The 27,606-nt window shown below is 34.0% G+C and overlaps 1 protein-coding gene across 1 annotated transcript; it reads right to left on the bottom strand.

The window, feature by feature from the left end:
* Positions 1 to 19,668: 19,668 nt before the first annotated feature.
* Positions 19,669 to 26,750, bottom strand: LOC143051753 (uncharacterized). Its single transcript, XM_076224667.1, has 3 exons — positions 26,533 to 26,750; positions 20,930 to 21,115; positions 19,669 to 20,254 (listed from the first exon to the last, which is right to left on the bottom strand). The coding sequence occupies exons 1-3, from the start codon at positions 26,660 to 26,662 to the stop codon at positions 19,851 to 19,853; spliced, it is 720 nt and encodes a 239-aa protein (XP_076080782.1). The 5' UTR covers positions 26,663 to 26,750; the 3' UTR covers positions 19,669 to 19,850.
* Between the last annotated feature and the right edge of the window lie 856 nt (positions 26,751 to 27,606).

Raw genomic sequence — 27,606 nt, 5'->3', positions numbered from 1 at the left:
CTCAAATGAAAGGTAATAAATCAGAGCAGGGTCCACTGAAATGATTTTTTGGGGTTTAAAACCTTCTGGGAATTGAATCCCACCTACACTTTCTCAATAACATCCAAATATTAAAGAAAAAGTCCTTGGCTCTAACTTCAAATATGGACAATTTTATGTTAAGGGGGTCCAGAAATCTTTTGAAAGCTTCCGATGTGCTTTTTTTAACCTTTTCTTACTAACTGGACCAAATCACTACTTGAAAATTTATGACCCAATTTTTTTTTAGAGTGTGCTTAATCCCCCTTACTTGCTATTTGAGGCATAAAACATGAAGAAATGCATTTGGAAGGGGTATAAAAAAATGGCAAGTAACACACTGTCCACACTAAGGACTATATTCGTGGACAACGAAAAATCAAAGGACGATAACTGTGTACTCGGACCATTTGAGGATGCCGAATGTATAGAAAGCCAGTATATATTAATTCTTTCGAACATAAGATATTTCTTATTTCGTTTATTTGAAAGCTTATACATTGAACACAAGACCGAGTTTAAGTCAACTCACATTAAATAGTTATTCTATGCTACGCCTACAACAGTAAAGACCGTAATGTTATCTGATCTGTAGGTTTATTCGTTCGTTCGTTTTTCCATGTATCCATCCAGTTATACTGTCTTTGTTTGAATCTAAGACGACATTGTAGTCAGATCAAGTTGAAACTAGGTAAACATATTTATTAAAATATGTTCTTTTTAAAATTATTTACGGTTCTCTGAATATGGAAAATAATTGTGCGATCAAATCATCATAGACAAACACTGCTGTTTTTTTTTTTCTAATTCAATTCTTTACTTTTTAATCTCATTTCGTATCCGTAAATTACTCGTATATAACTATTATGTGATTGGGGGATATACGATCCGTTTTTAATAGTTTATTTGCAATTCTAGATTTTTTTTTTACCATCTCGGTTAAGAGTTTGGAAAACCGAGAAGACTTAAAGAAGACCTCAAAATATAGTATATGCCTTTCTCAATAGAGTTAAATACGTAGAGGAGCGCACTTTTCATTCTATAAATACATATATAATAACATAAAGTATGTGTTTATGTAGGGGAATAAAAATCGTTCGCTAAAAAAGATTGTTCCTTTGCTTTTGTGTATTTTTCGCTGTGCATTTGCTGATTAAAGATACCTATCTCCTTTGTTGTTCTATTGTATTACTATATTTTGACTTTTTACGATTTTCTGGGACGTTCTCTCATTACTGATTATATTGATGCAGACATTTAGCAAGTAAACTAGTCAGTACATTAGGCTACAGACGACATTGATGTTGTAGTGTCCCTTTTGACTTGATATGATGGATATCTCTAGTTATTTAAAGGTTAAAAATCAATATAAACCGTATTGGTAGCCATATTTTATTTTTAACAGAACTTTGTTTCATTATGTCGTTTTGTGGTTTTCTCATATACCACATTATGATTCTTTGACAAGTTGATTCTCATTGTGTTCTTTAGTGGTCGCTAGAATTGGTCGCTAGCTTGATTGGTCGCTAGGATTGGTCGCTAGCTTGAGTCTGGTTATTTTAGAAGGTGGAAGACCTGGATGCTTCATAATTTGTTTATGGATGCATCATGTTACGAAGTTTGTGTCAGTCACATGTCCAATGTCCTTGACCTCATTTTCATGGTTCAGTGATTACTTGAAAAAAAGTTAAGATGTTTTGTAATGTTAAATTCTTTCTTATTATCGTAATAGGATAATTACATTTGGTATGTGCGTAGCTTGCAAGGTCCTCATGCCCGTCAGACAGTTTTCACTTGACCTCATTTCATGGATCAGTCAACAAGGTTAAGTCAAGTCCATACTATAAGCAATAGGTCTAGTATATTCGGTGTATGGAATGATTGTAAGGTGTACATGTCTAGCTGACAGGTGTCATCTGACCTTGACCTCATTTACATGGTTCAGTGGTCAAAGTTAAGTTTTTGAGATTTGGTCTTTTTTCTAATACTACGTGCAATAGGTCAATTTTTATTACTATAACTTGTGTATGGAAATATTTTATCATCTATATGTCAGTCGCGCAGGTTTTATTTGACCTTGACATCATTTTCACGGTTCATTGCTCAGTGTTAGGTTTTTGTGTTTGGTCTGTTTTGGCTAAAAATAGAATATAAGGTTAAAATGCAGTTTAGGGATTATAATTATAATGGTTGCATTATTTCATGCATCAATTGTAAACAAAAATATCAGGTGAGCGACACAGGCTCCTTGGAGCCTCTAGTTCTTTATTATTGATGAAATAAGTTGAATACCCCGTAAACATGGAAATTGGAATAGTAAGGCATATGAGATTGTATTAATATCTGGCAGTGACTTTTATGTATGTTAATCACAGATAACCTAAGTGGTATTGCTATGAATGGTTAATGAGAAATACCTTGTGCGTAAAAGTATTATGAGCTGGCCTTATACTGCTCGTGTGTGTGAGAAATTGCTTTAATATGTGTACATTTCATCACTTTTAGCATCTACAAAATAAGAGTAAGGTCTGTGATAATTTCATAGTATTCTATATCATATGCTATTGACTCACGTTTATGACAAGCAAGATATTTTCTATACATGTAGTACTCCGCAATGTGTTACCAGATGCTTATTCCACAAAGTTAGCTATACCAGTTACAGTTTACTTGCTCGTTTAGATATATATCATATTGAACGTTTGAGAATTCTGAATAATATGAATGTAAGAAACAAAGATCTATATTGGTAATCTTGATCATGTATTTGTATTTGCCTATGATAATTTTCTGTCTGAAAACGAGATTATACATCAAACTCAAATTGGGTTTTCTAAGAAATCCAGGACTTCAGATCATGTCTTCGTTCTAAAATGCATTATTGATAAATATTTAAATTGTGGTAGCAAAAAACTATATACATGTTTTGTGGACTTTCGTAAAGCCTTTGATAAAGTGCTTCACGTTGGTGTCATGTTGAAATTGTTAGAGGGAAATATTGATGTTTTTTTCTATAGAATTCTAAATAGTATGTATAACAATGACAGACTCTGTGTGAGGGTAGATAATAAAATAACTGATTTTTTTAGTTCAAAAGTTGGAGTCCGACAAGGGGATGTTTTAAGTCCTAACCTGTTTAAATTTTTCATAAACGATTTGCCCAAAGCTTTAGAGGACAACTGTGACTGTTTACAATTAAATAATAAATGTGTACCTTGCCTTCTCTATGCGGATGACCTGGTGTTATTTTCAGATAATAAAAAGGGGTTACAAACCCAACTTAATATTTTATACCAATATTGTAATGACTGGTGTCTTGAAATAAACACAAAGAAAACACAAATTATAATCTTTAATAAAAATGGGAGACTACTGTCAGATGAATTTAATATAGGTGCAAACAGAATAGAGTGTGTGAAATTCTATAAATACTTAGGATTAGTTCTTACTAATACTGGAAAATTTAATGCAGCTAGAAAAAACCTATATGATAAAGGACTAAAGGCTTCTTTTAAATTTTACAAAAACATTAAGTCATGTTCTCCATCTATTAAGACTTTACTTCATATATTTGATCACACCATCAAACCAATAGCTTTATATGGCTGTGAAATATGGGGTATGTTAAATTTGACTCCAAAAAGAAGAGCCATGCATCTTTTTGAAATCTTCAAAGATTGGGAACCTGATAAATTAAATCTTAAATTTTGCAAATATGTACTTGGTGTCTCCAAAAATTGCACAAATATTGGAGTTATATCAGAGCTAGGTAGATTTCCTTTATATATTAACATAGTAATTCAAATGTTTATGTATTGGCACCGCCTTGAAAACTCGCCCACTGATCTCTTAAGTGATGCTTATATTGAAAGCTCCTCTGATAAAGCTGTGGCTAATCAATCGTGGTATGCAAACATAAAGTTTTTTAGGGAAAAACTTGGTTTAAATTTAGCACTTTGTAAAAAACTCAGTAAAAATAAATTCAAAATTTTACTTAGAAAATGTATCAAAACTGATTTTTTTAACATATTGGAGCCATCAAAAAGACTCAATTAAAAAAGATGATCACAGTAAATTGAGCAACTACTTTAAATTTAAACATAATTTCACTTTTGAAGATTACTTCAATATTAAGAACAGAGATAAGAGAGTTATACTAACTAGATTTAGAATAAGTAATCATTGTCTCCGCATAGAGAGAGGCCGTTACGAACGAAAAATTGATGACCATGGAAAAAATATTACACTGCCAAGATCAGAGAGAACATGCCAGTTTTGTTCAATGAACTCGGTTGAAGACGAAGAACATTTTTTATTTAAATGTACCCTTTATAATAAGGAAAGAAAAACCTTTCTGGATGAACTCTTTGCAAAATACCCATATTTATCCCAAATATCCGATAGTAATCTGCTTATTTGGTTTATGTCAAACGATAGCCTTCATTTTAACTCTAAATTATGTGAATTGCTATCCTCATTTTACACATTGAGAAACTAAATATTTGCTTAACTGAAACTTATAGTCTTCACCAGTTCATTGTAACATTATATACTTGAATTGTTCTTTTCTGGGCAGTAAGAGTTATCTTTCGTTCCATATATACACTCTCCTCATAAAAAATACATTTGTATTGGTATTTTTATCTGTATTTTATTTTTTTCATTTACATGTTGTACTGTAAAATCAATCATCCTTAATCAGAACGATAGTTGTATGTGTGAGTGTATGCGAGTGGGAGAGAAAGGATTTTTATTTTTACTTTATGTGATTACATGCTTGTTATGAGCCCTATGATTAGGAAATAAAATATCTTTATCTTTTATCTTTATCTTTTATGCTCTGATTTGCAAATATGCAATGCACAAATTCATTGGAAATTTTCTTTCTGTTTGGTAATGTTATATATATTATGTTATATATGTGGCATTCAGTTTATATGCTATTTACGGAATTGCATGTACAAGTGATGTCCGGAAACGCCTTTTTGTTTTACTCTTTCTTTTATTAAATGTCGTCAACGTAAGACGTGTTTTTGTTAATGAGCAAGTCCCAACCCAAAACTAAAGTTAAAAGATGAGTCCCATATCGTCACAACTTGACCTTAATTTCTGGTTCATTGTCATTTTTGAGTTTTTATGGTCGGGTTTCAGTGGTGGATCCAGAACTTTTCCTAAGGGGGGGCCCGCTGACTGACCTAAGGAGGGGCCCGCTCCAGTCATGCTTCAATGATTCCCTATATAATCAACCAAATTTTTCCCACGAAAGAGGGGGGGCGGGCCCCCCAGCCCCCTCCCCCCTGGATCCGCCTATGGGGTTTGTTTCTCGTATGATAATCATACTTCCCTATAATTGCCTTCATCCACTTCATAAGTTCATTTAAACTGAGAAGGGGGGGGGGGGTCTTTAAACTTCAGTGGATAGTTGTCTTATTTGCAAACATACCATATCTCCTTTTTAGCTCGCATGACCCAAAGGCCCAAGTGAGCTTTTCTCGTCACTTGGCGTCAGCCATCGTCGTTAACTTTCACAAATAATCTTCTCCTCAGAAACTAATGGGCCAATTTTAACCAAACTTAACAACAATCATCATTGGGTCACATAGCTTTAAAAATGTGTCCAATGACCCCGGCCAACTAACCAAGATGGCCGCCACGGCTAAAAATAGAACATAGAGGTAAAATGTAGATTTTGGCTTATAAATATCTCTGAAACCAAAGCATTTAGAGCAAATCTGACAAAACTTGTTTATCAGGTCAAAAATCTATATGACCTGATGTTCTGAGATAAATTTAACCAAACTTGGCCACGAATGAGCATTATGGTATTAGTAGTTTTTGTCGAGCCTGCAACTTTTGTTGCAGAAAGCTCGACATAGGGATAGTGATCCGGCGGCGGCGTTAGCTAACTTCTTAAAAGCTTTATATTTTAGAAGGTGGAAGACCTGGATGCTTCATACTTTGTATATAGATGCCTCATGTTACCAAGTTTCCGTCAGTCACATGTCCAATGTCCTTGACCTCATTTTCATGGTTCAGTGACCACGTGAAAAAAAAGTTCAGATTTTTTGTAATGTTGAATTCTCTGTTATTATAAGTAATAGGATAACTATATTTGATATGTGCGTACCTTGCAAGGTCCTCATATCCGTCAGACAGTTTTCACTTGACCTCGACCTCATTTCATGTATCAGTGAACAAGGTTAAGTTTTGGTGGTCAAGTCCATATCTCAGATACTATTAGCAATAGGGTTAGTATATTCGGTGTATGGAAGGACTGTAAGGTGTACATGTCCAACTGGCAGGTGTCATCTGACCTTGACCTCATTTTCATGGTTCAGTGGTTATAGTTAAATTTTTGTGTTTTGGTCTGTTTTTCTCATACTATATGCAATAGGTCTACTATATTTGTTGTATGGAATGATTGTAAGGTGTACCTGTCTAGCGGGCAGATGTCATGTGACCTTGACCTCATTTTCATGGTTCAGTGGTCAAAGTTAAGTTTTTGAATTTTGGTCTTTTTATCTAATACTATATGCCATAGGTCATCTATATTTGGTGTATGGAAATATTTTATGATCTTTATGTCAGTCGAGCAGGTTTTATTTAACCGTGACCTCATTTTCACGGTTCATTGCACAGTGTTAAGTTTTTGTGTTTTGGTCTATTTTTCTTAAACTATAAGTAATGTGTCAACTATATATGTTGTATAGAAGCATTGTTAGCTGTACCTGTCCGCCTGGCATGGTTCATCTGACCTGGACCTCTTTTTCAAGGTTCATTGGTCTTTGTTTAGTTATCTTGGTTAATGTTAAGTTTATGTGACAGTTGTAATAAAGTATTAGTATTTCAGCGTGTGCACTCTTGTTAAAAATGTGTCCGATGACCTTGCCTGCCAACCAACATGGCTGACATGGGTAAAAATAGAGCATAGGGGGGAAATGCAGTCTCTAGTTTTTATATCATGCAACAGGTCAACTAAATATTATGCATATAACGATTACAAGGTTTACATTTCTTTGTGTGACCTCTTTTTCATATTTAGAAAAACAATTACATAAAATAATATATAAATGCTACTAGTAGATATTATGTGTCTTCAAATCGTTCTTTTAATATAGTGTATGATAAACAAAGATAGCAGGTCGCCAACAAACCGTCTTTGATGTCTGGACAAGCCAAGAGAAACAGCAGTAGCAATAGCTATGATTCCTTACTTGAAAATAGTTTGCCACTGGATGCAAGTGTAATCATCACTGGATATGAAAAGCCCTGGCTTGATAGGTCTGCTATTTGTTTGGATGCAGGGTCGGATACAGATCATGAGAAAATAGAGAACAATGAAACAGCTGTTCAAGGTACATTATATTTGTATAATTAACTTTTCAAACGATCAAAAATGAAATGTAAATCACATAAATACCTCCTATCCTCTTTCATGCTATCGACTTACATATGTTCACCCTAAGCACAAAACGGTTGCCACTTTTACTCTGGTGTTACTGCTTCATATATTTAATTTTCAATGACATATTGATGGATCATTAGCCTTCATTACATATAATATTGAACAAAAAATATCAAAAGATACAACCTAGCAGTCGCAAACCTTATAAGAGAGCACTATGGCCAAATGAGATACTCTGCAACAGAACATGCATTGATATTTGAAATCATATGAAATCTCAATATACAACACAGAAAACTAAAGATAAAGTCACACCAGCCCAAGAAAATACCATTTGGAGAATAGAAAAATTACTATAAAAAAAAAAAGCAGAAAACACAATGAATATTTTTTTACTGTAATATTCAATTATTGATTTATATTTTTGAAACAATCTTTATCAGGAACGCTCCAAGTCAAATGGTTGTACAGACGCAGGGGTATAAATACATGAGCAATAATGCATGAAAAACAAAGATCCAAACCATCCTCGGTCATTTTGCCTAAAGGAGTTGCAATCGTAGTTTTCGTTTAATAAAAAAAGGCAAAAGATAACAAAGGGACAATAAAATCACAAATGGAAGAAAACCCGACATTACCATTACCAAAAAACGAAACAAGATAACCACAGTCTAGAAACACTAAATAAATTAAAAAACACAGCGACACGAAATCAACAAAAATCGAAGGCGGTCTTAAAAGTGCTCCCAAAGGGTATGCAGATCTCCTATTTCACATGTGGCACCGGCCCATCGTGTTGAAAATGGCAAGTACAAATTCGGTGACCATTCATTCGGTCATGCCGCAAACAAGGAAAAAAGACGTGAATATTGAAATGACAATTGGAAGCGTTTGAAATTGAAATAATTTGCATCGGAAGGCACCCATAACCATATGAAATAATTTTCATATAAAGGTAAAATAGCTTAATCCAATGATAGTGTATATATTGATGGTTTAGTCTTAGAAAACATTATTTATTGTTATTGGGCTTTGAACTATGTTTCAGTTACTGCGAGTAGTCTTAGTTTTATACTTTGTATCTTTCGTCTTTTTGTTATTTTTAAGTGCAGAGTAGCGATCCGATGAGTCTAGCCTTATCAAGTTTGTTCTTATGTTGTTTCGTTACACCTCTATCCCCTGGTGACGAGATAATTGAGTGTTTACATATATGTTTAGCTCCGTCACATTCTACATGTGACTGTCACAAGCTACTGCCTGTCATATACAAAGAAGATAGGATATGATTTACAATGAGACAACTTTCCACAAGAGACCAAATAACACATAAATTAACATCTATAGGTCACTGTACGGCCTTCAACAACTAACAAAGCCCATACAATATATTCAGCTATAAAAGGTCCCTAATGACAAATGTTAAACAATGCAAACGAGAAAATTAATGGTCTGATATATATACAAAATAATGAACGAAAAGCAAATACATACCACAGCAACAAAACCACAACCAATAAATTACAGGCTCCTGCTTTGGGACAGCTAAAGCATACATGTGTCATAATTGTTTTTTTGTTAAACACCAAAATTTGGAATAGACGTTACTAAAATGAAAAACTTGTGTCTAATTTATATTTCACCCTTTTATAGATCAAGATAATGAAACAAGACGGTTTTCATTCGCGTCTTTAAAGAACGATTCTGGTATTGAAAATAGTATGACTATAGATAAAAGTATTATCATTACCCAGTATGAGAAACCTTGGGCTGACAGATCTGCCATTTACCTAGAACCTGATTGTTATTCTGAACAATGTGTTGTTAAAACAACTGAATCAAACACTACTCCTTCAGACGTACAGCAAGCGAAACGTGATCGTGCAAAAAGACATACCCGTGAACACAAACACTCAGACAATGAAAATGACCGTAAACAAAAAGTTAGCGGTAGAAAAAGTAAAAAACGATCAAGAAGTAACACACCCATTCATCGGAAAAGACGAAAACCACGTAGATACCGATCAAGAAGCAGCGAAACAAAGCAACGGTCCAGAAGCAAGACACACGTGCATCGCATTAGACGCCAAACGCATCGATACCGATCAAGCAATGAAACTCAACATAGATCAAGAAGCAATGAAACTCAACATAGATCAAGAAGCAATAAAACTCAACATAGATCAAAAAGCAATAAAACTCAACATAGATCAAGAAGCAATGCAACTCAACATAGATCATGGAGTAATGAAACTCAACATAGATCAAAAAGCAATAACACTCAACATAGATCAAAAAGTAGGACACCAATATACCGTTCTAAACGCAAAAAGAACATATAACGTTCTAAAAGCAAAAAATCAAGTCGAAGATCTAGAAACATTAATTGACATTGGCCGGGGAGCAAAACATCCAAACGTAAGAAATATACTGAAAAAAAGTAGTTAAACAAAATAAAGTTATGGTGGAGTAAGACATTATTTAATTGTTGAACTTGTTTGTTTATCCTATTGCAGCACATGACCTATAGTAAGTTGTTGATTTTAGGTAATAAATGTAATAACCTAGCATGATGATGTATATAATTAATAGAAAAACACAGTACACCGCATATACAAAAGCACTTACCAGGAGTTATTGTTCGTTCTTCAAATTAGTAGTGCAGTTTTATCGTAACGCCATGTCACAGAAAGTGCACACCCACTCACCTTTCACCAGTTTCTAGAGATAAATAATTCTTCAAACTCATTTATTCCTTTAGACAAAGGTTTTTGATTTGACTGTTATAAACCCATCATATTTTTTTTCGTGTGTCATATGTCCATTGTACTTTTTTGATTCAGTGACTGCTTAAAAATATACTTGTAGTTTTTTAAAATGTGAATTTCTCACTTACTATGAGTAAAGATCAGTAAAAGGATACCCGTATTTGGTAAATGGGTTCCTTGTATGATATCCGTCAGACAGGGTCACCTAACTTTGACCTCATTACATAGATCATACGTCATTAAGGCCGTTTCTCCGATACAATAAGCAGTAGGCCAACTATAGAACTTTGGTGTATGGAAATTCAAAGATTGTAAAGGTGAAATTTCGGTTTTGCAGGTTTCATCTGACCTTGATCTCATTTTCATGGTTCATTGTTTTATGTCGAATTTTTGTCGAGCTTGCGACTTCTGTTGCAGAAAACTCGACATATGGATGGTGATCTGGCGGCTCTACTATGTAGTACAACGAAATTCGAGTTATAAATTTAAATTATATTGGAAAGCGCCACTAGCTCATTAGAGCCTCTAGTTTATTATTATTTTACATGCACTATTTGATGACACATATCTACATATTTGGCTTATTTGAGGATACCAACATAATTTTATTGAACCCTATCTTCAACTTGTCTAAACTTCACTATGCCCTTGTAGTTTTGAACATTTCAGTGCGTGCTTTCAACACATATGTCAAATTGAACTTGAAATTTCAAATACACTAGAACACGCCCGCGATATCGCGGGTCCGTGACTGAATTAAGTATCTAATTATGTGTAAGCCTTATTTTAGTCTGCATTTTTAGTATTGGTATTATCCGATAAAGTCATGCTGATTATAAGATGCATAGTTTTCTCTGCTTTCAAATTCTTTTGTTTGAACCCGTCGACCTGGAACTTATCAATTATTGGTAATATTAATTATTTGGAAAACAAAAGGGCCTTCGGTTATTCGTTTATTTGTCGAAAAAAAGGTCTTTAGATTTAGTAGTATAGATATACTATGAAAAGTAGGTCTGCTTAATATTTGGATAACATTTAAGAGGGACAATTTTGAAATCAACACCAGACAAGCTGTACGGTCACCATTAAGAATAAGTTGACGGTAAAGATGCATCTGTCTCAAATAACAAAGAGACATGTCTTTCGGTCTTAAGATACCCCAATATACTTCTGATGCTACCGATTGTTTCCCAGTCGGAAACCCGGTTGAAATAGAACAAAAGAATCGAAGCTCTTTGTTAGAGAAGGCAATAAATGCTTACTGTAATGTTTACTATAGTGACCAAAATTTTAAAAGTTAATATAAACAAATAAAATGACAATTTTCTTCTCAATTACGAAGTGATCTATTTTAAAATCACCATTTGCATAAGGTTTCAATTTATCTATTACATAGTTAAGCAGAACAATTAGATATCAAGTTGACGGCATGGGTATCTATCAAGTTGGATGTAGAAAATGCATAACCTCCGATTTTTTTGAAATAATTACCACGGACGGAGAACATATCAATCTATTAGTTCAGTAATTTTCGTGTCTGCCCTTCCATTATGTGACACAAGAAAAATTCTAAAAAATGGGTAACAATTATATCGAAAAGAGAAAATCGAGTGCACCTTTTTATGTTAGGGCGTGTTTGGGTTGAATATTTTGTCTTGAAAACGTACAAAGCAAGAATATTTGATACATCATCTCGCTTCAGATTCTATCATTTTTATATATCAAAGCTACAGGTTGACTTTATAACATAAACAAATCACAGTGCGAAAAGATGAAATATATGGGTCAGTGAAATACCTATCTACTGAATCATAAAAACAGAATAGGTGTGTTCGAATAGCTATTTTTTTACTAAAAGTACTTGACGACAGTCTTTCAAGTTGGATGATGAAAATGCATATCTTCGAAAAAATATATTTTTTTGTGTGTGACAACTAGGGTTTATACTCTTCAACAACTAAAAAAATCTAGTCTGCCCTTCCACGAAATATTTAATTAGAATTTTTTTTAAATGTTTATGAATTTTTGAAAATTCCACCTGACAACCGATAAGACAATAGTTTTAAGTAGAATCAATGCAGACAAGATCATTAACTGATGCTCATTAGCTAGTAGATACAGTTGTCTTTTAAAATACAACTGACATATAAGGATCGTTATGGTGCTATGCGGATAAATTTATCGGTTTTCAAGAGCAAAATTGACAGCGCGTCATCCCTACAATGGCTTCCATTTCTACGATTGTGAAAATGAACTGGCGTAATGGGGAGATAATTTAGACGAAGTAGAGTCCTGACTGTTCCAATCACCTATTGTTATATTTTTCCCGAAAATATTTTGTTAAGGTGGTAAAGCATGCATAGCAAGAGCCCCTTTCCCTGTTGATTTGCAAGGTTTGAACACAGGTATAATCTTCGGTTGCCTCTCATCCAAATGTACGTCCATTTCAGTTAAACATAATGTAGAATTTGGAGCTCCTTGAAAGATGCTAGTACTTAACATTATTTTAATGTAAGAATAGATTTGATCCCTGGTTTAGACAAACTTTACATGTAGGCGAGTGATATGAGAGCCAAATTTACATTTTTAATGCACCTACCTAACACACGGCTAAATTATATATCACTGGAAAGCTAAAAATGTGCACTTTCTAAATATCCCGGTCGTCAAAAGAAATTATGGTGCATTTTTTTTTTTAATCGAGGTCAAAGGTCATGGGTGCAATTTCAATTCACGGATACTTCCAGTAGAAAAATCGAGTCAAAACAAATGCAAAAATGAAACAATTTTATAGGAATGCTGTATTACTGTTGGGAAAATATATTTCTATCATAGTATTAATTAATTTTGGTTGATTTTAACGGTAACGCATGTTACATATGTTATAACGTTTTCTCTCGGAGTCCTTGAAAATCAACCATCAAGTCACATAAATGTATCTGTAGTCGCCCTTGCATTATCTAAATCTTATAATGTTTAATTTCTACTTTCTTTTTGGCTAATTATTATATATTTAATTGATCCAACTTTTTGTGTACTATACATATGTGGATATCTATTTTTCTTTTTTTTTTCTTTTTGGGCTGCTTGTTTGTTATCTATATCAACCACACTTGTAATAAAATGCATTAGTATTAAAAAAAAACCAACATACTATAGATTCTTTATCTACGTATTCTTTAAGAACTTAAATAGTTCTCTTTTAACTTTTTTTTTTTTTTATCTCATTGTTTGTATTGTATTATGAAAAAATTATTGATGTTGTAATGTTTATGCCCTTTGGGGCCCATAATTGGAAATAAAAATATCTTATCTTATCTTATCTTATAATACCCCCATATCATTTGATTGCACGTATTTACAATCATATATCTGCAAATTTGATATAAATAATCCGAAACAAAATATTTGAAGCAGGGAGAAAATATAACATATGACGTATTTTTAATTGTTTAGAAAGTCCCATGATGAGCTGTACATTAAAATTGAGGAAGCGTATGGTCTCCTGTTAGTTTGAAAGCCTACCAACCGCTTCAAGATCAGACAACCATAGGGCGGATTTTTTTTTTTTATTATTGTAGTGCAATATGTTAAGTCTGGATCATACCGCAATTTCATTTACATCACTAAATCAGATATGATAAGAGTGAGTACTAACTAACATTACTAAAATGAGTAAAGTACTACTAGTATATTTATATCAACAAATTGACAATTTTAATATAAAACATCACAAGGAAAATATGACCACTCATTGTACGTCAAACTGTGTTTGATTTTACTTTAGTCGGCCGCCGTGTATCTTGAGATATCTTATCAATCAAACAACACTTGACAAAGGAGTTTGTACTTTTTTTAAATTACGCTAGTGATGACCTTCGGCTACTTTGACACTACGTATTACTTTTTTATATCTTGTTTCACCGCTTCAAACGGAGGATAAGGTTCTCCTAATATTGAACCTTTTATTTGGCTTTCTTATGTTAAAATCCCGTTAGCGTATAACCTAAATGATCGAAACGTCGGACCAATGGGATGTAGGACCATTTAGGTGTCGGAATATTGCGATATCGGAATATTATAGCTTCATTTTAACTTGTAATCTCATCATTCTTATCGGTCAAAATATCCAAACAAAGACAACTTCCTTGGCATAGGCATATACCAGTACAGCAGAGGTTTTACTCAAAGCGGACACAAGATCTACTATATACAGATTGAATTAAAAATTGGAAATGGACATGAGGGATTTGTCAAAGAGACACCAACCCGTTCAAAAAGCAGGCAACGGCCGAAGACCACCAATGGGTCATTAATGTAGCAAGAAACTCCCAAACCCAGAGGCGTTCTTCAGCTGGCCCCTAAACAAAAATGTACTAGTTGAAATGATAATGGACGTCTTACTAAGCTTCGAAATAATTATACTCAAGAAATTAAAACAAAAAATCATACAAAAATAAGAAAGGCCAGAGGCTCCTGGCTTGGGACAGGTGCAAAATTGCGGCGGGGTTAAACATGTTTTTGCAATCTCAAACCTCCCCTGCGTGAACAGATCAAATCTTGTAGAAAGTTGGATAACATCATACCGGACCGATGTTGCCTTTTAAACATCCAAAATCATACGGAGAACTTTTATCAGGGGCGTAGCTAGAATGAAACGATGTGCAAGCATATACCGCCGAGCGATGCGAGGCGAAAAATTTTGGGACCCTTTTATGCAGAAAATGGTTTGTTTTTCGGGATTTGGCCATAGGACGGTTAATTGAGAAGCTACATGTACATAGGACGTATACATAATTCATGAATGCAAACTATTCAAAAATCTTCTGAATAGAACATCTAAATAGAATAAAGCATGGTTAATTGAATACATAAACAACACATTTTTGTGTTATGGAATTTACTAAAAATTGTCAAAAATCTGCCCTTCGGGTCTTAGCAGAAACGAACTTCTTTATTACTTTGTCAATATTCACACAAAATCCCGATGAATATGCAGCAATGCTAGCGATGCTAAACCGTCGTTGTTCGTTGTTAATCGTACATATGTTTTCAACAGACGTAGTACAATGAACGATCTCTCTGCGGTAGCACCCGCGAGATGTAATCCAGCGTGTTCGCCATCGAGCGACCTCCCGATTGAATTTGTCAAAATTACATGACAAGTCAGTTTCGTATGTCTCAAACAATGCTGCGATTTGTTCGTTTGTTGTATTTCCTACAACACGAGGAAGCAGATATGCGCAAAGCAGTGATTTTTCTGACTGATATCAGACGCGACTCCAGTTCCATAAATTATCATGTACCTATGTACATGTAGCTTCTCAATTAACCGTCCTATGGCCAAAACCCGAAAAAACAAACCATTTTCCGGTACCACGATTTCCCGAGAAATACAAGAAAAACATTATATCCCCAAAACAAACTGATATATCCCGAGAAAAAGACTTTTTATTGTGTTATGCTACGTTTTATAGTGTTATACTACTTTTAACAATATTAAAGAATATTAATTAAAGATATTACTCGTAAATTATCATGTGGTCTATGGACGCAAAATATAATGAGACTTTCCAAGACTGTTTTTGCGTGTGTGCAGGGTGATTGGCTTTGGTAGTCACATCGCATCGGCATAATTAACGATATCGAAGGGTTCTGATAAATCTAATGGCCGATTGGTACATCGCATTCCAAACAGATAAACCGTACTCTGTAAAATGTTCTCAATTTTTAATTTATAAATTTTTATTTTGCAATTTTTTTTTTTGCATGCCGAATTGATGTGCACGCAACTGCGTGTTGGCGTATAGGGAGCTACCCGCCTGTTTATTGTTTCTGTAGTTAGGTCGACATTGTCTTGGATAAAATTTTGACCCCCAGAAGAAAAATAATGCCTTGTAGATTGTATGCCCCATTTTCAATTTTTCTAATCTGTTGATTAGTCAAACTTGTCAATAGTTATCAAAGGTGTGTCCATAAATAAACGGTGCATTTGTAATGATAAATCTAAATGAAAAAGAGTTAAAAAGAATAAGACAAAATTATAGAGCTTCTGTATACAATATTGAATGTACCTTGGCCTTGTTGAGGCTGTATACATGTACATTGTAACTATAAATTGACCATATATTTTTAGTATTTGTTGAAGCTGATAATATGTTATGTAGTTTTCTCGGCGGCGATCCTCGGGATAAATTAAGCCCGGTTAACTGATCAAGTAATTAAAGTTGTTAACCAGAATACTTCCTTGTGTACAGGCACGTCATCTTTAATCGTCGAAATGTTAGTAGAAGCTGTTTTATGTTCAGAATAAAACAGCTCTTTACTTTCTGACTTCAAATTTTGTAGCAAATATTTAGCGATGCAAGCTCGATGGTATAAAGATTTAATAGTAAAATTATCATGAGTTATTTTGTAAATCAGATCATTACGTCCACTTGTGTTTTTGTCCATCTGATGAGTTAAGCCTTTTTCAACTGATTTTTATAGTTCGTTCTTATGTTGTACTGTTATACCACTGTCCCAGGTAAGGAGGAGGGTTGGGATCCCGCTAACATGTTTAACCCCGCCACATTATTTATGTATGTGCCTGTCCCAAGTCAGGAGCCTGTAATTCAGTGGATGTCGTTTGTTTATGTGTTACATATTTGTTTTTCGTTCATTTTTTTACATAAATAAGGCCGTTAGTTTTCTCGTTTGAATTGTTATACATTGTCTTATCGGGGCCTTTTATAGCTGACTATGCGGTATGGGCTTTGCTCATTGTTGAAGGCCGTACGGTGACCTATAGTTGTTAATGTTTGTGTCATTTTGGTCTTTTGTAGATAGTTGTCTCATTGGCAATCATACCACATCTTCTTTTTTATATATTGTAGGAGATATATGTATTAACACTCAATCCAGCTTGAGTTTGCTACTCAGAGGATACCTTATGAAGTTGTGTAACTTGCTTATAGGCTTTATACATTTGCAAAATATACAAACAGACAGGTCGGTAGAATTGGTACATGTAGTACAAAGTCTTTATACAGACAAAACAGAAGATGATAGGTTGTGCTTACTTTTGAAATATTCATAGCAACTCATATGATATTTTGTATTTTCAAATGGGATGTTTTCATTTTTTTCATATTCATCGACCAGTCTTCTGTAAACTTCATCTTTTCGTTTTCCCACTGCGGCAATACAACTGTATCTTCATTTAAGTGTTTAACTACATAGTTTCTATGTAGTAAATACATGACAGACTATGCATCTGTGTCAATCAATGGATAGTTTTTGCTCTTTAGCATAGGAAGGGTTTCATTGTGAACTGGACTGTGAAAATTTGACACGACTCGGAAGATTTTCTTCAATTTTCCGATACGATTCCTTATTTAGAAATGGGTGAATTCTACAGAACTCAAAAACTATGTTTTACTTTGATTTGATCTTAATTTCTGACGATTTTATATCTATTTAAGCTACACTGAAATTCAAGATAGAAATAGAACCGTTTAAATATGATTCATCGTACTCTAATAGTTGATCAAGTACACGGAAATCGAGTCATATATTCAGTAAAAAAAACGATAACGAAATAGATAAGGGATTCCGGAAACTATAGTGATTTTACCCAACATCATAAAATTACAGAAATTCGTGATTTTAAGAAATGTTGAGATAAAGTCTTGATCTTGAATGAAAAAACGATAACTGATGAGTGATTTGGTGTGTTCTAAAACGGATAGAGTGCAAAAGCATTTAATGACAAATTTAATTGTAGATCCGAAAAGGTCAGGATTATGAAAATTTTCGTACAAAATGTCTAATATTTAGAAGGAATGCAAAAGCATGCGGAGTTATAGTTGTAAATATTGTTTTTCATTATTTTAAGAATCTAATTCACTTAATTATTCTGTCTGAAAGAAGAGATACGACTAATTTCTTTTGCTTGAAAAACATGTCGTAATTTTATAATTTTCAACTAATTTCTGAAATAAACGTCAATTTTACAAAAACTGCACCGTACGATTTTGTGACGACCGGGCAAAAATCAAAGTTAGATCATTATTCTTTCATTTAAAAAAGAAATTAGCCGTGTGTTAGGTGGGTGCATTAAAGTCCTTAACTAGACATCTTTTTCAAATATTACACTCGCCTAATGGGATATAAATCTTTCAAATATTACACTCGCCTAATGGGATATAAATCTTTCAAATATTACGTCAGGTTATAATCACATACGTTATGAAGAAAATGTCTTATTATTTGATAGTTTAAAAGTAAACATAATGATAAATTCATTGAATATGAAACTACAGGAGAAAGCATATTTTAGGACATGTCACAATAAATAGTCTTATCAGTTCTTTTATTAATAAAAAAAAATAATCATAAAATATAACAATGGAAATGTAAAAAAATGCACTTTGTACAAGACTAGTGTGTGATTCATTAACAAAACACATATAAAATGTATGCAGACAAATGAGTTATGCCAGTTAAATAATGTTAAAAAAAATATACAAATGTCCTGTTTAAAATAATAAGTATATGCCAGTTATAGATATAATGCACTTTACAAAAATCTCGACTCACAAACTCCTTGAAAACTCAATCACACACGCACTGCTATAGACGTTTTCTGCATTCCCCGAACATTGCATGAACATTTTGTTGTCGTTAGTTACTTGGTATAACGATTTATAAATGAATTAATATATATAAGAACATTTGACGTGTTACATGTAGCCATTTTGATAATGCAAGCAAACTCACTCATAGGGTACAGACATACAGAATAATAATACAACAGAAGAGAAACATTGCAAAGTATAACTGTAAACTCCATAAACATCATCAACAGTAAATTTAAATAAAGTTGTAGGGCCAACTTCCCTTATGTCACACCACTGACCATTTATTAAAAGACACAAATATTTTCTTATATTACATATGTGTATTATGCAAGGCTTATGTCAGTTATTTTTTGCTCATGCGACCAAATCTTATATGTTCAAGATGACAAAAAACTGCAATTCTTACAGTTTTTTTTGCAAATTTTTAGGTTATCTTAAAATGAACGAGCCATAGAAAAAATACTGAAGGAAGTAAAAGTAAAGCATGACGTATCATTAGTATACAAATTAAATCATTTTGGATACAGGCGTCAAAATCATTTTCATCCTATCACTGGCTATCGGTACGACAGGAAAAAATTAAATAATATCTGATTTTAAACAAAAGTAATTAATACTATAAAACAATATGAAAAGGATAAATTATATTAAAACAGTGTGTAAAATTGACAGACTCTCACATTTCTCAGATCTTTTTCTTACATAAAACAAGTTCACACCGATAAGGAATGGTTAAAAGCACTCCGACTAAAATATCACCCATCATCCAATAGCAGCCTACAACCATAAGTGGATGGCGGGGACTGGCATTAGTCAGCCTACAACCATAAGTGGATGGCGGGGACTGGCATTAGTCAGCCTACAACCATAAGTGGATGGCGGGGACTGGCATTAGTCGGACTGGTTTAAAAGCACCGTTAAACAAAAAGATATTTGCATTGATATTAACCCTCCGTACATATTCCTGGCAATCGGAATATTATACTTGGTCACGAAAGAGTGAATGCTTTTTCATACCACATCTTCTTTTTTATATTATCATTATTTCTTTGGATGTGGATCATTGACATCATAAGGAGGTGGTGACTCATGATACCCTGGTGGTGGTTCATGATATCCTGGTGGTGGTTCATGATATCCCGGATGTGGATATCCCGGGTTGTCTTCCGCCGGAGGTGCAGAAGGAGCAATAGGTGATTGATTAGATTGTCCTTGTGGATACCCTGTATGTCCTCCTGGAAAGTATCCTGGTCCTGGGCCAGTCTGTCCAGGATATTGACCCCCTTGAGGATAGTATCCTTGACTTGGACCAGGCTGTCCACCGTATGGTCCTCCAGGCGGTGAACTCCACTGACCAAGATTACGAGGATTTGCACCAGGTTGACTGGTCACTACGGTATTTGGTTGTGCATCATCAAATGGTTTATTATCATGATAGTATTCCTCTACAAAATGTACAAAAAATTATATATAACGTCTTATCTGACCTTGCATAGTTTAAATGACATCGCTCAATATGGTAAGTTTACAACCGCCAGGGTCCACTTGCGTAATGAATCACAATTTAGTTTTAAAAGTACGACTAATAAGTACTACAAACTGTAAAATAAGATTTTTGCAGTCAGCACTATTGGCGGTTTTGATTTTATTTTGTTAGTCTAGGACATTTAGGATGAGATATAGCACATGTTTTAAATTACATGCAACATATTCATTTAATAATTTTAATTGACTACTTGTATGTACAGTACTTCAATATTGATCGATCGCCATCTTTATTACCGACAATTGAGTTTAATTGTAAGAACTCGTGATCCTACATCCTGTTGATATTTTTGCATTGAACAAGCCGTTGATGACGTCTTTTTCCCCTCACTATAAATATATATATAAATCCGTTGGATGTGCAATGATTGATACATTAATCTGGGAGAACATGATTTATTCATTAGTTGAAATTGGCTTTTGAACTAGTTTTCAGTACTCTTATTTCTGTGCTTTGTATCTATTGTGTTTATGTTAGTACAGTGGTTGTATCAATAATACTACTCACTGTATGAATATCATTAAGGTTATTCTATGATATTACGAAACAAAGAAGTTTTTACATTTATACTCACTTGACATTCCAATGAACGAAACTCCCCAAAAACAGCTCCATACCCATCCAACAAAAAGTATTGGTGCGAGTATAATTTGTAAAAGTCCAAACAAAACACTTAAAAAGAAACTACAGAACTTGTCACAACACGTCATATCTTCATTTCTAGCACAACAACACACGCAAAAACCAGCTATAATTGTACCTGAAATTATAAATATTTACTATACTTCAAGGGAGAAAAATGTAGATTCTTTCTTAATTATTCTAAACGTTTATTCTGTGAACCGCAAAACCTTTTAATAGATACCGTGTATACGAATTAACACAGATGTCACTGTAGGATTATGTACAGGTCAACTCACTTGTCTTATACAATATAACATGGTCAAAATAGTCCCGAGTATAGATAAAGTTATGAATAAACTCCTTCTGTGTTATTTAGAATTCGAGATTTAGAACTAAAATGTGAAAGGCACAACGGGACAAGGCTAAATGACATGATGGGTGATATATATGGTTCTTGCATGTGTATATGCGATACTTCAACAGACTGTCGACATTCCAATGGGAACAAATTGTACCCCTCTTCTTGCAGGCTTGTTTCTTTATTATTATAAGGCTGACTTCATACAGGAACTTCTTAGGAAGAAAGATAAGACGTTAGCAATATCCTAGCTTGAACTCTACTTTCCGCTATATAGATGATGTTCTTTCACTAAATAATTCAAAATTTGGTGACTATGTTGAACGCATCTATCCCATTGAACTAGAGATAAAGGATACTACAGATACAGGTAAGTCGGCCTCATATCTTGACCTACATCTAGAAATTGACAATGAGGGTCAGTTGAAAACAAAACTATACGACAAAAGAGATGATTTCAGCTTTCCAATTGTAAACTTTGTATTTCCAAGTAGCAACATTCCAGCGGCACCTGCATACGGTGTATATTTCTCCCAATTGATACGATATTCCCGTGCTTACATGCATTTCCTATCATGATTTTCTTGATAGAGGGTTGCTGCTCACAAGGAAGCTATTAAACCAAGAGTTCCAGATGGTGAAGTTGAAATCATCCCTTCGTAAATTTTACGGACGCCATTATGAGTTGGTTGGCCGTTATGGAATAACCGTAACGGTTTCACAAATCCCTTTCTCTTTCATGAATGTGACCTACCGAATTAGACTAGTTACCGGATTTGTAATAACATAAGCAACACGACGGGTGCCACATGTAGAGCAGGATCTGCTTACCCTTCCGGAGCACTTGAGATCACCCCTAGTTTTTGGTGGGGTTCGTGTTGCTTATTCTTTAGTTTTCTATGTTATGTCATGTGTACTATTGTTTGTCTATTTGTCTTTTTCATTTTTAGCCATGGTATCTTTCGTCCTTCTTTTCTAACTATGAAGAAATGAACAAAACCGATATGGCGTATTGGTGTCTGGGGCAGTAATAGGAAAATAAACATCTTCTATTGTTACAAGTGGGTTTTTTTTCTCAAAATTTCTCGAGGTATTCGTATTCATTTTTGGTATATTTATATCAACCATGTGGAGCATTATAAATAAGAATTAGTATACATTGTATTCCTACAAGACAAATAACGAGCACCTCTGTCGCTGCATGTTATTGATTGAGGCGAGGATTGAGGTTGCATATATGAAGGGCCTGATGGTGGGTGTGTGGGGGTGGGGGGGGGGGGGGGGTGGGTGGGTTGGTCTCATCAAGATTCACGAGTTGATTTTTTTGTCACTCACGATTCACAGAAAATAATTTTTTCATGATCACGGATTACGAAAATATATAAAAAAATCTGTTTTCTCACATATACCGAAGCATGAAGACAAGAACATGACGAGAATTTTTCCTCTACGATAAGTGTCACTGGAGTAAAGCTGATGACCGTAACTGCATTCACGGTCATCCCAAGATGTCGGATGAAAAATTAGGTCAGTATCTGTATTGTCTGTTACCGACAAATGCTCCTAAAACGCGAAATTCAATTTGAAAAAATCGCTAAGATGTCCGTAAATCATTATCAAAATATTTTCAAGTTGACCGTAACATAAAACAAGGATGACCGTGATTGGTAAACAGATGACCGTAACCGTAAAGAATGACTGTAATTTATAAAGGATGATCGTAACTTTTAAATGATGACCCACAATTCTAAGAATATCCGTATTTGTATTCATGGCTTTTTGTTGTGTTTGTCTCAAAAGGGGCTTAGTTAGTGGATATAAACATGTTTCATCAATTTATCTTTAACTATTTGCCGTATTTTGAGTTCATGACAATGATAGTGAATTGCAAATTTCTCGTAAACAATGAAATATTTATTGATAACGACTTTAAAATTTTACTACAAATTGACAGAGATACGACGAAAAGTTGAAGAAACAAGAATGTGTCCCTCTGAGGTGTCTCTAGTACATGCCTCATCTACACTATAATTTTCTATGTTCAGTGGACCGTTAAAATGGGGAAAAAAATGTAATTTGGCATTATGAAAGAAAGATCATATCTTAGAAAACATGTGTATTTAGTTTCAAGTTAATTGGACTTCTACGTCATCAAAAACCTCCTCGACCAAAAACTTTAACCGGAGATGGAGCAGACGAACGGACAAGCATACGAACGGACGCACAGACCAGAAAACATAATGCCCATGAATGGAGCATAAAAAAACACTAATCAAACATATGAATATCCGGTAATTGAGCCTCTGTGCATTGTTCCAGAGGAAGCAGATTAACATCTTAGTCTGTCTTTATATATGAATAATATTGCTGTATATACAAATTGACAAGGTTCCCCTCAGTGGTGGATCCAAGGGGGAGGGGTCCGGGGGTTGGAACCCCCTTTTTATTTACCGATCAGTGCATTTGCATGGGGACACATAGATTGAATCTCCTTTACCCTGGGTTGGGACCCCCGTTTTTTTTAAATGGCTTAATCCGCCCTGCCTTTGTGATACGCTAAACGCACAAGACTATTTTAAGGCCATGATCTATTTTGTTGGAGCTCGTCTTCACTAGTTTAGTCGTAGTATTTTAAAAACAGGTTCTATTATTTTACTTGCAAGACAAATCAAAGACGATATAATATCAATGGGTGTACATCCACTGGCATTTTTTTTTTAAATGCATTTATTATATGTCATTACAAGGAATTCCAGAAATAAAAAAAAATGTTTTGGCTTTTAGTTGGAGGCTGTGCAGCACACTTTTTTTTTTTATAATACTTGTAAGGTGTCATTTAATCGCGCTTTTGTTGCATGTTTTTCCCCACTTTTTCATGTGCATGTCTTGTTGTATGTGTTCATTTTGAAAATTATATCCTCTACCGTTAAAAAAGATATATATGGTGAACTTTGTATTTAAAGCACGTTTTATTTTCTCCTACCTATAGGATAATACTCTCATATAAATACGTTTTATATCAACACCATTAATCATTTGATACAAAAATGTTGTTATACAAATACGGATATTTCTTAGAATTGACGACCATCCTTTAAAAGTTACGGTCATCATTTAGAAATTACGGTCATCCTTTACAAATTACGGTTATCTTTTAACCAATTACGGCCACCCTCGTTATAAATTGCTGATTCTGTTACGGTCATCTCGATTGTGATTTACGGTAATCTTAGCGATTTTTTTAAATCGAATTTCCTGTTTCATGCACATTTCTCGGAAGTAATTTGTGATTTCCGTGTGAATCTTTTATAAATTTACATCGTATCGATGTCTCCTTTGTAAGGAAAATGATATAGAAACACTGTAACAGACAATACAGATACTAGTACTGACCTATTTTTTCATCCGACATCTTGGGATGACCGTGAATGCAGTTACGGTCATCAGCTTTACTCCAGTGAAGTGTTGTAATTTTAAACTATCGGCAAACAGGAAGTGGCTACCGACGTAAATTTCTTTATTCCATATACATTGTCATTCGTACATTTTATGCAAGACATGACAAGAACCATAAACCAATTAATAGTAATAATTTGTATGTTGTATACAAATTCACATTTCGTCTAACATGTTATAATAAAATACCCGAAATATTTTACGACAGACAAATTTTTACCAGTAAATTACTAATTTTTTTTTTATCTCATTCATGTCATTTAAGAGATTTGAAAAGTTCTGACAAATACTGTTCATCATTTCGAAAAAAGATCTCTCTATCATGATCATTTTTATACATACAACTAATAATAAAATGTTCATTTTAAACCAAATTACGACGCCTCATTTCTTTTTATTTATAATAAGATTTGTATCTGTCTTTTATCCCTTTTTTTTTTTTTTAGATCACCACGATTATGGGTCTCTTCAGTAAAATTCCCATTTTACATGTGGCAGAAAATTGGCAAAGATAGATCTACAGAAACACAAGTTTTCATATTGAAACAAGCATTTAATTGTTCTGGTTTTTTTTGGTTCGTAATAAAAGAAGCAATACGTCTGAATTTTGAATATTCAGCTTTTTTTTATAATGTTACTTGTATGTATTATATATGAAAACCAGCATTCTATATTACTATCATTAAAGCATATTTTGTAAAAAAAAATATATATAGGTATCAGACAGTCATGACAGTATTATCATGATTATAAAGCCTTGTTCTATAATTTTTTTATAATTTAATCCAATATATCAGTGCAATATTTTACAATATAACTAGCTTTCCTAGTACTACTGCACCAGATAAATTTCTCTGACTAGTATATTAAGTTCAATGGCCATTTCATATAGATCTAGAAATTTTTTGGCTTTATCTAAAAAATAATAGATATGGGTAAAAATATTCTGAAATAAATATTCATTTTTTGTGGACTATTCATATGATTGACAAAAAATGACTACATCTAGATATAAAGTATAGATTAGTATACTATAGTACGTCATTTGGACATTGTCAGAGGCAGATTTAGGGGGGGGGGGGGGGGCGGGCCCCCCTTTTCTGGGAAAAATTTGGTTGCTTATATAGGGAATCACTGAAGCATGACCGGAGCGGGCCCCCTCTTAGGCAGTCGACAGGCCCCCACTTATGAAAATTTCTGGATCCGCCACTGATTGTACATGTACATGTAACATGTATATATCAAACTGATGCATAATATCTAGTAGTGAATGAATTTCCACATGCAAGCAGTGGCGGATCCAGAAATTTTCATAAGTGGGGGCCCACTGACTGACCTAAGAGGGGGCCCGCTCAAGTCACGCTTCAATGATTCCCTATATAAGCAACCAAATTTTTTCCCAAAAAGGGGGGCCCGGGCCCCCCTCTAAATCCGCCTCTGGCAAGATATGTTCAATTTTTTACTATAAATGAGGGGGGTTAGGAGGGGAAATCCCGGGCTTAAAAACACGATATCCCGAAATCCCGGGCTAAAAAACACGAAATCCCGAGGTCCCGAAATTCGAAAACTAGAATTCCCGGATCCCGAAAGTGTCAATCCCGAAATCCCGAGCTTAAAAACACCCCGGCATTCCCGGAGTCCCGTTAAAGGTCCTATCCCCCTCATAAATGTGCAATGCGTGTTGACACTCACATATACTTAGAAATATGAATCAGAATGACATAATTTGTATTACTCACCTATACCTGGAACTAGAAAATTTAATATACAACATATTACTGCCAGGGGCATGGGCATTGCCGGGATATATTTCCTGTCTTTCTTGGCCCTGGCCCTGGGCCTACAACCACTACCTTCTCCTAGTCCCATTCTCTTTCCTTGTTTTGTTTAGGTTACTTCGGTTTGTGTATTGAATACACTAATACACTAACTTACATGTAAAAATTTATCACGTTGTATTGATCAATATGGTTATTTTTAGTAACAGGAAACTTACACTTGTTTAAAGTTAAAACTAGCGGGAAATATGAATACCTCGGAAGACTGAAAAATACATTATTTTAGTCATAGACATATAATACATGTATCATATGTCTCTGTTTTAGTTGATTTATTTTTAAATATTGGATTCACTTTTGAAAAAACATAATATCAATATATTTTTTTGGTCATAAGCATAGATACAGAGAAAGCAAGAGATTGAATAATTTATTATTTTCATTTGAACATTGCGGTTAATTTCGCGCGGATTTGTCATGTTTGAACAAAATAGCCCACGCAGCATTTTATTAGGCAGACTTCATTTTCATTTGTGAGTTTGAGCCCTAAATGCGGTGCTTAAAAGTGGCGTGAAAAACAACAAAAATTAAAACCAAATCATGTTCATCGCGTTCTTGGGAAAAGTTATTTTATGGCAAGCCGTTTTCATCAAAACTATGTTTAAACCATTTTTCGAAAAATTTACACACTGAGAATTACAACAAAGCACACTGAGAATTAAAAATTATACACTGAGAATTAAAAATTATACACTGAGAATTAAAAATTACACACTGAGATTTCATAAAGACGCACTGAGATTACAAAAATGAAAAACAGACTGAAAATTGAAAATTACACACTGAGAATTGAAAATTACACACTGAGAATTAAAAATTACACACTGATTTCTTAGTGTGTTATTTTAGGTTTTAAAATCTCAGTGTATATTTTTTTCGAAAAAAGGGTTTAAACATAGTTTTGACGAGAACGGCTTCCCATATTATTTTCCTAGTTATTAATACCAGTTAGGTCCACAGGCGCTTGGGTATATG

This window comes from Mytilus galloprovincialis, chromosome 1, assembly GCF_965363235.1.
Source record: "Mytilus galloprovincialis chromosome 1, xbMytGall1.hap1.1, whole genome shotgun sequence".
NCBI lineage: Eukaryota > Metazoa > Mollusca > Bivalvia > Mytilida > Mytilidae > Mytilus > Mytilus galloprovincialis.
The sequence above is the reverse complement of the archived record's forward strand: the minus strand, read 5'-3'. Positions and strand labels throughout refer to the sequence as shown.

Coding starts and splice junctions, on each gene's coding strand:
- LOC143051753 (XM_076224667.1), bottom strand. CDS start 26,662: ATGGGACTAGGAGAAGGTAGTGGTTGTAGGCCCAGGGCCAGGGCCAAG. Junction 21,116..26,532: donor TTTTCTAGTTCCAGGTATAG/GTGAGTAATACA, acceptor TTATAATTTCAG/GTACAATTATAGCTGGTTTT. Junction 20,255..20,929: donor TTCGTTCATTGGAATGTCAA/GTGAGTATAAAT, acceptor TACATTTTGTAG/AGGAATACTATCATGATAAT.